General features: G+C 41.7%; 1 protein-coding gene across 2 annotated transcripts in view; it reads right to left on the bottom strand.

Moving 5' to 3' along the window:
* Positions 1 to 6724: 6724 nt before the first annotated feature.
* The window catches only part of LOC125132112 (zinc finger protein 234-like), a 34882-nt gene continuing 30911 nt past the window's right edge, over positions 6725 to 10695 (bottom strand). Inside the window, exon 5 of one of the 2 annotated variants that reach the window (XM_047788974.1) lies at positions 6725 to 8149. In XM_047788974.1, coding sequence (XP_047644930.1) covers positions 6743 to 8149 — 1407 coding nt within the window. In that variant the 3' untranslated portion in view covers positions 6725 to 6742. Of the gene's footprint in view, positions 8929 to 10695 lie in introns of both variants that reach the window. The other variant, XM_047788968.1, reaches the window with a different exon arrangement.

The raw sequence follows: 10695 nt of genomic DNA, 5'->3' as shown, positions 1-10695 counted from the left end.
TTGAAAAAGCAAAATTGGCAGAACCACAAGGAGAAAAACAATTCACCATCAAAATGGGAATTTTTAACGCATACTTAGGAAGAAATTCTAAAAGCATATACTAAAATTTCAATTTCATGAAATTGAAAGCCTCCATCTCAGGAATTTTGTTTTGTTTTGGCCACACCTGTGGAATATGGAAATTCCTAGGCCAGGGATCAAATCTGAGCTCCAGCTGTGACCTACTACCACAGGTGCTACAATGCCAGATCCTTAATCTGTTGCACCACATCAGGAACTCCTCAGGAATTTAATAAATAACAAAAAATACAGTAAGTAAATGGAAGAAAATGATAGATTCATAAAATAGAAAATGAACAGGGAGTTCCTGTTGTGGTGTGGTGGAAACAAATCCGACCAGCATCCATGAGGATGTGGGTTAAATCCCTGGCCTTACTCAGTGGGTCGGTGATCCAGTGTTGGCAATGAGTTGTGGTGTAAGTTGCAGATGCAGCTCGGATCCTGAATTGCTGTGGCTGTGGTGTAGGCCGGCAGCTATAGCTCCAGTTTGACCCCTAGCGTGGGAACTTGCACATCCCACAGGTGCAGCCCTAAAAAGAAAGAAAAGAAAAGATAGTGCTTTTGGTTTTCTATTTTGGTACTTACAAGGCAGTTGTTGTGTTCAATTGTCCTTTCTTATCAAAATAGCCCTTTCACCATAAGGAATTTTGCTAGTTGTTGGTTATTTCTACTGCAACTTTGCATTCTGGAACTTGGGAAATAACCATAGGATTAGTTCAGGGATCCATTCAGACCACCTCATTTGGACAACCATCATTTGTCATTTAAAAGCCCTCTACTCACTGGTGGACCACATGCCATTTGGGGTGTCCAGGAGTTAAGGTCAGTTCTAATGTCTAGTGAGTCCTCCATATTCTGGTTATTCCCACTTACCTAATGCACAACTTCTATGAAATATGGCTGGAAGTCACTTTGAACAAGTCTAGGATGATTAATGGTTTACAGGTTTTTTGTTTTTGTTGTCTTTTTGCCTTTTCTAGGGCCGCTCCCGTGGCATATGGAGATTCCCAGGCTAGGGGTCTAATCAGAGCCATAGCCACTGGCCTGCACCAGAGCCATAGCAACGTGAGACCCAAGTGCTGGGGTTGTGGGATGGAAATCCTATAAAATTGGATTATGATGGTCGTTGTACAAGTATAAATGTAATAAATTCATTGAGTAATAAAAAAATAAGCAGAGGCAAAAATTCCTGTGTATGAAAGCATTCTAATAATCCCTTTGGTTTTGCTGTTCATTATGAAAAACACACTCATTTATCTCTGCCCACAAAGTGCCTCCAGTTGACCAATGATGCCCCAGGATACTATCTTCCTTAATGAATTTAGGGAACATATTTTGATGTCATAATTTCTCTCTCTTACTCCCGGTCTGCAGAGAAGTCACTACAAACCTCCCCAAGAGAGCTTCCTTGACTGCCCGCTTGCATCTCTCACAAGCATCCTATCTTAATAAATCTATTTTTGGCCAAAATAACAACATAACAAAAAACCTCCCCAAGACTGTTTTCCACTCTGCCAGTGCTCTGTTCACCAATGCGTTTCTTTTTTTCCAAGCCCATGTTTTCTTCTTAAAAGTTATAGTTGATTTACAATGTTGTGCCAATTTCTGCTGTACAGACCAATTTCTTTGGCCAAGGAAGTGTCCTCTGAGCCCTCCTAGGACACAGAGTGGGACACAGCTCTTACCTGGTAAATCACTCCAGCAGTGTGGCATTCCTATGTCCTTGTATACTTTCTTCTACAGCAGTGGTTCTCAGGGAGAAATTCTCCCCCAACCCCCATCTCAAGAAAGATGTGGCAGTCAGTATCTTGAGATATTTTTTATTATTACAACTAGGGTAACAGGGAAGAAAATATGCTACTGGCATCTAGAGGGTAGAGACCAGAGATGCTGCTAAACATCCTACAATGCAAAGGACCTCTTCCACCAACAAAAAGCTATCCAGTCCAAAACGTCAGTTGTGCCAAAGTTGAGAAACTCTGCTACAACATACTTAGAAAGTTCTGGTATTTTTTTCCTTTAGCATAAGCTATCTTTGGGTTCAGACTTCAGTTATTTGACGGAAAACTGCTGAAGGCATTCTCGTGTCCTCAAGCTAACATGCAGTCTGGAATAGGTGGGCACCCATACAAACAAGCTCAGCCTAATCCAACACTACATTATTCCACCTGACTCAATACCCATAAAATCCACAATCATATAATCTCTCAGATTCCTATTGATATAAATTAGAAAAGTACTTATTTTGGCAGGTATAGTGTCTCCTCATGGTCACACTTTTATATCTTGTATGTCCCCATCCCTTCCCTGCTACTCTCCCCATGGCCTGCAAGGACTCTAGTCTGAGTCATAGATCTAGAAAAATAAGAGGTGGTGGAGGCAAGTCTTGGGCTTCTAGATCCCTGCAAGGAAAGTATCTCAGAGAGGAAGACTTTCTTCTAATAGCAAAGGAGGCTCAAGTACATTTAGAGGTCAGAGACCTCCGTTATGTTAGAATTTGCCCATATGTTCCTACCTCAATTTTTCAGGATTTCATTCCTTCCCATTTATGTCCTATGACATAAGAGAATCTACAAGACTATGAGTCAAGACCATTCAGCTACTGACTGAATTTGACTTAGCATCCTCTTTATAAAGAAAAGCTGATTATATATAACAAGTCCCCCAAAGTGTGACAATGTAGTCAAGGTCAAAGCTAAGACAGAAAATTCCCTAGAGGTCAAAAACAGATTTTGAGCCTATGGTATCAAGAGGGAAGGCCCTACAAAAGCCAATGGAATGGGACACACAGCTAAAGGTTTAGTCTTTAGTGTAGATGGGAGTCGAGATCAGAGGAGCCATGCACATTGGGAGGGAGTAGTGAACTACTCAACAGCAGAGATGAAAGAGCAGCTCTTTCATTGGCTGTGAAGAACCTAGTTTCCGCCTTCTTTGAATCAACCTAAAGAAGAGAGGCAGATAGGAGAATCAAAAAGAATATCTGTCTAGAATCATCACTGAATCAAGTCTAAGTTCTGGTCTACTTGTGGTCTTTCAGTTACAGAGACAAATCTTTTGGGCTTAACACAGGGGTCAATAGACTTTTTCTGTAAAGGGCCAGAAATATTTTAAGTTTTGTAGGCCTCAGTGCTTGTCACAATCACTAAACTCTGCCATCCCAATAGGAAAACAGCCAACAATGATACATCAACAAATGGGCAGATAGAAAGCTTTTATGTTCCAACAAAGCTTTAAAGGCAGTACGCCAGACTTGGCCTTTTGGTAAACTAAGAATTACCTTGAGAGCTGGTGGGCTATGCTGCTATCTACTAAATGAAAACAAAGGATGAAAGACCTAGGATTTGTGGCATCTAATGCAATCTGAGGTAGCAGGGACTTAACATACATAGCAAGTGAAGATGTGCTCTAGAATATCAATCTTGGAAACCCACCTCTCACATTATATGTATCTTTTGCTAAGTAAAACCCATTAAGTAACCAAATAGGTGTTAAACACCCGTGAAATGACTAAGTAGTAGGACATGGCACTCAAACCTGTAATTAACAGCTTGTTCCCATTATGCAAGTTTCCTTCCCTGTACACATCCTTCCCTTAGGAAATCTTTGATAAATTTTACCTCCAAAACTTATGTATTTCCACTCTCTTTTCCTCAGGATTTGCCCAATCACTATTATTTTGTAAAAACTTTTTTTTTTGTCTTTTGGGTAAAAAGCCTTTTTTTTTGGGGGGGGGGGGGGGCTGTACCTGAAGCATGTGGAAATTTCTGGGCCAGGAATTGAACCCATGCCATGGCAGTGACCCAAGCCACTGCAGTGACAATTTGCGATCCTTCATCTGGTGTGCCACAAGAAAACTCCAACAATCTTTTTGTAAATTCCATTTCCCCCACTGCCCAAGTTTCTCTGTGTCATAGTATCTGCAATGACCCAGGTACTTCCCCAATCAGACCAAGCACTTGAAAGGACAAGCCCAGCAGTTCCCATCGTGGCACAGTGGTTAACGAATCCAACTAGGCACAATGAGGTTTCGGGTTCGGTCCCTGCCCTTGCTCAGTGGGTTAACGATCCGGCATTGCCGTGAGCTGTGGTGTAGGTTGCAGACGCGGCTCGGATCCCGCGTTGCTGTGGCTCTGGCGTAGGCCGGTGGCTACAGCTCCGATTCAACCCTTAGCCTGGGAACTTCCATATGCCACGGGAGCGGCCCAAGAAATAGCAACAACAACAACAAAAAGACAAAAGACAAAAAAAAAAAAAAAAAAGGACAAGCCCATACCTTGGGCTACCCATCCACTCACCCAGTAAGAAAGTCTGACAAGAACTAAGATGTATAAATTTCTACTGTTGGAATTAAAATACTACCTTCTGGGCCACATGAATTTATGCCTAAACTTCAAATCCATTAAATAGAACTACACTCACTAACACTCTGTATCTTTGAATGACCATATAAATTTTTCCTTTTTATAATTTATTTCCAGAGTTCTATTCCTTAATTTTGGCTCTATATAGCACATAATGATAGGATTTCTTAGTTGAGGGATTAGTGCGTTCTTACTAATTTTTGACATTATATTTTACATAATTTTACTATGTTACTATAAAAATAACATTTAAAATAAAGAAGTTAAATGTGGAAAATATCCCTGAAAATCTTGCTTGCCACAGCTGACCTAAGGGTGAATATTCCCATACAGGTAATAGGACACATTCTCCCTCCCTCTTCCTCTCTCTCTCTCACACACACAGTTTGACTAGGGTATGTGATGTCCCCAAACTACATTCAACTGTTACATGCTTCTGTCCTAGGGCTTAGCCAAAATTTTAATGGATCTGTTATGGCATATGATATCAAAATATATTTAAAGACATTCCTATTGATTTACAAAATTTAGTAACAACACTGATGTGCTACTCACCTTTTCTATTTGAATTTCCTAATTGTAAGTTCCTATTTTATGATTGCTATATCAAGCTGATTCACAATCTATATTTTGATACCAGCTGCTCTTCGAAAAGCAACTTTTCAATCCGCTGCTAGGAAAAAGTTATCAAATTCCAACAAATATTTTTTTCCTTTTTTCCTCATGCTGGGAAGTAATGGGGTAGAAAACTTGACAAAAGTAGTTAACTTTAAAGAGCCTTTCTACTTAAGAAGTCGCAATAAAACCCTTGGAAAACAATCACACCAAAGCCTAGATGTGAATGTGGAGAATAAGAAACCAACAATCAATTCATACTAAGAAATGTCTGTCAGAGTCATTAGCAGCTCTGATTCTTAAAACTCTGCCTTGATATTCTTGAAGTCAACAGTATAATTTTTTCCGTACTACGAGATTAACAATCCATTTTGCAATGAGTCTATACTGTCACAAATGATAACTGAACTTGTACTATAAAAAACAAACCAGAGGAGGTTCCAGTCGTGGTGCAGTGGTTAACGAATCCGACTGGGAACCATGAGGTTGCGGGTTCGGTCCCTGCCCTTGCTCGGTGGGTTAACGATCCAGCGTTGCCACGAGCTGTGGTGTAGATTGCAGATGTGGCTCGGATCCCACGTTGCTGTGGCTCTGGCATAGGCCAGTGGCTACAGCTCCGGTTCAACCCCTAGCCTGGGAACCTCCATATGCCACGGGAGTGGCCCAAAGAAATAGCAAAAAGACCAAAAAAAAGAAAAAAAAAAAAGAGAAGTTCTCTTTTGGCACAGCCAGGTAAGGATCTGGCATTGTCACATAGTGACTTGGGTACAGGTTCAGTCCCTGGCCTGGGAACTTCCACATGCCCCAAACAAGGCCAAATCAAAAAAAACAAAACAGGAGTTCCTATTGTGGCTCAGCGGAAGTGAATCTGACTAGCATCCATGAGGACACAGGTTCAATCCCTAACCTCACTCAGTGGGTTAAGGATCTGGAGTTGCCATAAGCTGTGCTGTAGGTCACAGATGCAGCTTGGATCCCACGTTGCTGTGGCTGTGGTGTAGGTCAGCAGCTACAGCTCTGATTTGACTCCTAGCCTGGGAACCTACATATGCCACGGATATGCCCCCCCCCCACAAAATAATTAACAAAATACTAGACAAAATCCAAGATAAGAATTCAACTTGAAGTGAGGCTGGTGGTACAATAAGAGCATATCACAAGAGGAGATGACATATTAATATTACAGATGGTGGTAAATGAGTGATTTCTCATTAAACACTTAAACTCTGTGTCTTCCTGAATTAATTTTAAGGCCACATTTACATTACTCGTTCTGAAAACAAATTTTTATGAAATTTTGGAGGTGACTGCAATATAATTTCTTCCCAAATTTCTCATTGATTAATTTAACAAATATTGGGCACCCACAAAGTATTTGGCAATGTTAAGACTACATAGATTCAGAACAAGAGCCTCTACATTTAGGGAGCTTACATTCTAAGGGGCATTAATTTTGGCATGTCCATCATAGACCTAACAAAACTTATACTAAGGCCTCTCTCCTCAGTAATATTTAATAAGGGTCAAAGTTCAAGCTGAAGCCCTAACTATATCACTTACAAGAATTCTCTGCCGTGTGGCCTCCTGACTATTTGGACATGTTGAACTATGGCTGAAACACTGACTTTAATGAAATAAATGATTTTTTTTTAATTTGATGACTGGAAGAATCCACATGACACTTGAGGTGGTTTTTTTAAATCATTTTATAGAATTTTGTTCCTGTGTGAACTGATGGTCTTACTGCTTCTACCAGTTTTATAGGATTTATCACCAGCATGGATCCTGTAATGAATTGTTAGATTTGAGCGCCAACTGAAGCTCTTACCACATGTCTCACACTTGTAAGGTTTCTCTCCTGTGTGAACTCTCTGATGAGACTGTAGTTGTGAAGACCGACTGAAGACTTTCCCACACACTTCACATCTGTATGGCTTCTCTCCAGTGTGGACGCTCTGGTGAAGCTGAAGGCTTGAGGCCTGACTGAAGTGCTTCCCACACTCCCCACACTTATACGGTTTTTCTCCTGTATGAACCCTCTGATGCATGTCAAGGTTCAAGCTCCACTTGAAGCCCTTCCCACACTCCTCACATTTATATGGCTTTTCTCCAGTGTGGACCTTTTGATGGGCTTGCAGGTGTGAACTCCGACCGAAGCTTTTCCCACACTCTTCACATTTGAATGGTTTTTCTCCACTGTGGACTCTCTGATGTGCCAGAAGATTTGAGGCCTGCCGGAACACTTTCCCACACTCCTCACAATTATAGGGCTTCTCTCCCGTGTGGATTCTGCAGTGAATTTTAAGGTCTGCTCTACGACTGAACCCCTTTCCACACTCTTCGCATTTGTATGGTTTCTCGCCAGTGTGGATCAGCTGATGGATCTGAAGTCGTGAACTCTGATTGAAGCCCTGCCCACACTCCTCACACTTGTAAGGCTTCTCTATGCTGTGGGCTTTCTGATGGATTTGAAGATAGGAACTCTGACTGAAGCCCTTCCCGCATACCTCACATTTGTAGGGTTTCTCTCCTGTATGGACAACCAGATGAACTTGATAATGAGAGTTCCTCCTGAAGCTCTTTCCACACTCATCACACTTGTACGGTTTCTCTCCTGTGTGAACTCTTTGATGTGCCTGAAGGTTTGAACTCAGAGTAAAACCTTTGCCACACACATTACATAGGTATGACTTCTCACCAGTGTGGATCCCCTGATGGGCCTGAAGACTTGAAGGTCGACTAAAGCCTTTACCACATTTCTCACACTTGTAGGGTTTTTCTCCTGTGTGGACCCTCTGATGAATGTACAGATTTGAGCTACAAATGAAGCCTCTCCCACACTCCTCACATTTGTATGGTTTCTCTCCTGTATGGACTCTCTGATGGGACTGAAGATGTGAATTCCGACTGAAGCTCTTACCACATGCATCACATTTGAATGGTTTCTCCCCTGTGTGGACTCTCTGATGGTCCTGAAGGTGAGAGGCCTGACTGAAGGCCCTCCCACACTCCTCACAGGTATAAGGTTTCTCTCCCGTGTGGACTTTACAATGAACAGAAAGTGCTGATCTACGACTGAAGCCTTTCCCACATTCCTCACATTTGAATGGTTTCTTTATGGTGTGGACTTTCTGATGAGTTTGCAGATGTGAGCTCTGAGTGAACTCCTTCCCACACTCATCACATTTACTGCATTTTTCTCCCATATGAACTCTCCGATGAATATGAAGAACTGAGCTATAACAGAAGCCTTTTCCACACTCACTACACATGTGCGTCTTCTCTTTTGAGTGTAATTGCTCATGAAGACCAAAGGTGGAGAGACTGGTGAAGGTTTTTTTACATTTATCACACTGGTAAGGTTTTTGTTGTGTGTGAATCATACTATTCTGAAACGTTGAAAGCCTCATGCTGTCTTTTCCATAATCATCATGGTTATAAGATTTTTCACTTTTGTGTTCTCGATGACTATCAAGGTGATGTGAAATCCAACTGATGTTTTTAAAATCCTCTTTACACTGATATAGCTTATTTTTCATGGAAATGGGCTTGTGTCTATAGTGATAATTCTGTGACTCAGTCAAGGAAGTTTTCCTCCAAGAATTCTGGACTCCCAAAGTTGCAAACTCTGGATTTCCAATACCACTGGGACCATTCATTTTCTCACTTAATATACAGTTCTCATCTCCAGAAATATGAATAGATAATCCTGCCCCAGCCTGGCAGGGGGAATCACCTGTTAGTTTGTGGAACTGACAACTATTTATCATGGAGTCTTGACATCTGGTTAAGTCATCTGCAATCTGTTGCCAGATTTGCCAACAGGAAAGCTCTTCATGGGATCCTCTGTCTTGAATGGCCCTCAACTCACTTTGATTTTGACTGTTTTCTCCTATAAGGACAGAGAATTCAGAGAAGTAGACAAATAAAAGCTTATTCAAAGATTCAAGATTTTACACGTAGGACACAGTATGAGACTGTAATGAACCTGAGGATGGTCTGGCTTATCTTTTTCAACACAAATGAAGTTCCCTGGTTTATATACTGACAGAAACCAAGAGATGGTTCACTAAACCCCCAAATAGTTAGCACTAACGAAACTCACTTAAAATTACTTCCATCTGAGATACCATTTACTTCTTTATTCTATCTACTAACTGTGACCAAGGGCTGGGCTATAGCAGTAATCAGAGCCATAGCAGTGGCAATGCTGGATCCTCTACCCACTGAGCCACCAGGGAACTCCACGACATAACTATTTAAATCGTTTTCAAAAACTACGTGTCATTCCAACCACAATGCAGTATCAATAAAGACAAGCAATGTGTTGTGCTCACAGCTTTAACAGTGCCTGGCAATTAATCAGGGCTCAAGAAATACACGCACATGGAATTCCCATCATGGCGCAGTGGAAACGAATCTGACTAGGAACCACGAGGTTGCAGGTTCAATCCCTGGCCTCGGTCAGTGGGTTAAGGATCTGGTGTTGCCGTGAGCTGTGATGTAGGTCGCAGACATGGCTCAGATTTGGCATTGCTCTGGATGTGGTGTAGGCTGGTGGTTGTAGCTCTGATTAGACCTCTAGCCTGGGAACCTCCATATGCTGCTGGTGTGGCCCTAAAATGACAAAAAGACCAAAAAAAAAGAGGAAAAAAAAAATACATGCACAGATGAACCCCAGTTTGATTTCTAGGATTCTCCATAATTCTGATTTCCAGTTTAAGTTAGAACCAAGTCAGAGAAGCAGAAGAGCTTTTACAAGCACAGTATCTGAAAAAGGAAAAAGACTAGAAAGAACGGTTTTCTGAGAAATTGAAAGGATGCATCAGAAGCGGTGGGACATAAAGGGACTTGATGCTGAGGAGAAAACCAAAGGTGCTAAGAATCAGCTGGGGTGAAAGAAAGGCACGAAGACCTATGCACTGGACCCTTCTGAGGCACTTGTACTACCTCTCTAATACACTTTCTAACCCCAAGTAGGAGTCAAAATTTAGAGGCCAGGGGAAAATGCTATCTCTTTGAAAACAGCATGGAAAATTTTTGGACATGGAATACATTGGCCTTTAATAAGAATGATTTCCACGTGAAAAATCCAGTTTATTAGTGATCTGGGAATAAATTCCATAGTTTATTATAAGTATTTTAAAGAAACAGACTAGAAACCATCAGTTACCTCACACACACAGTCATCACAAGCAGTGAAGGTGGTATTACTGAAATGTCTTCTAAAGTGACCCATACAGGAGTTCTTACTGCGGCACAGTGGGGTAAAGATTCAACATTGTCTCTCCAGTAGCTCAGGTTGCTGCTGAGGCGTGGGTTTGATCCCCAGCCTGACCCAGTGGGTTAAGGTTCCAGCACTGCTGAAGCTGAGGCTTGGATTCCATACCTGGCCCAGGGACTTTCACATGCCATAGGCATGACTCCCCCATTCCCCGCCCGCCCCCCACCCCCAAGATGGGGAAAAGCTAACTCTTCAACTGGCTATATTCTGAGACCTTTTCTCCCTGATATAAGGATAAGGAAATAGATTTTTTTTCCTGGAGCTCCCTGGTGGCCTAGTGTTTAAGGATCTGGCATTGTCATAGCTGTGGTGTGGATTCAATCCCTGGCCTGGAACCTCTGCATGCTGCAGGCTTGGCCACTAAAAAAAAAAAAA

The sequence above is a fragment of the Phacochoerus africanus genome, chromosome 8 (assembly GCF_016906955.1).
Source record: "Phacochoerus africanus isolate WHEZ1 chromosome 8, ROS_Pafr_v1, whole genome shotgun sequence".
Taxonomy (NCBI): domain Eukaryota; kingdom Metazoa; phylum Chordata; class Mammalia; order Artiodactyla; family Suidae; genus Phacochoerus; species Phacochoerus africanus.
Note: the sequence above shows the minus strand (reverse complement) of the source record. Positions and strands in the feature narration are given on the sequence as shown.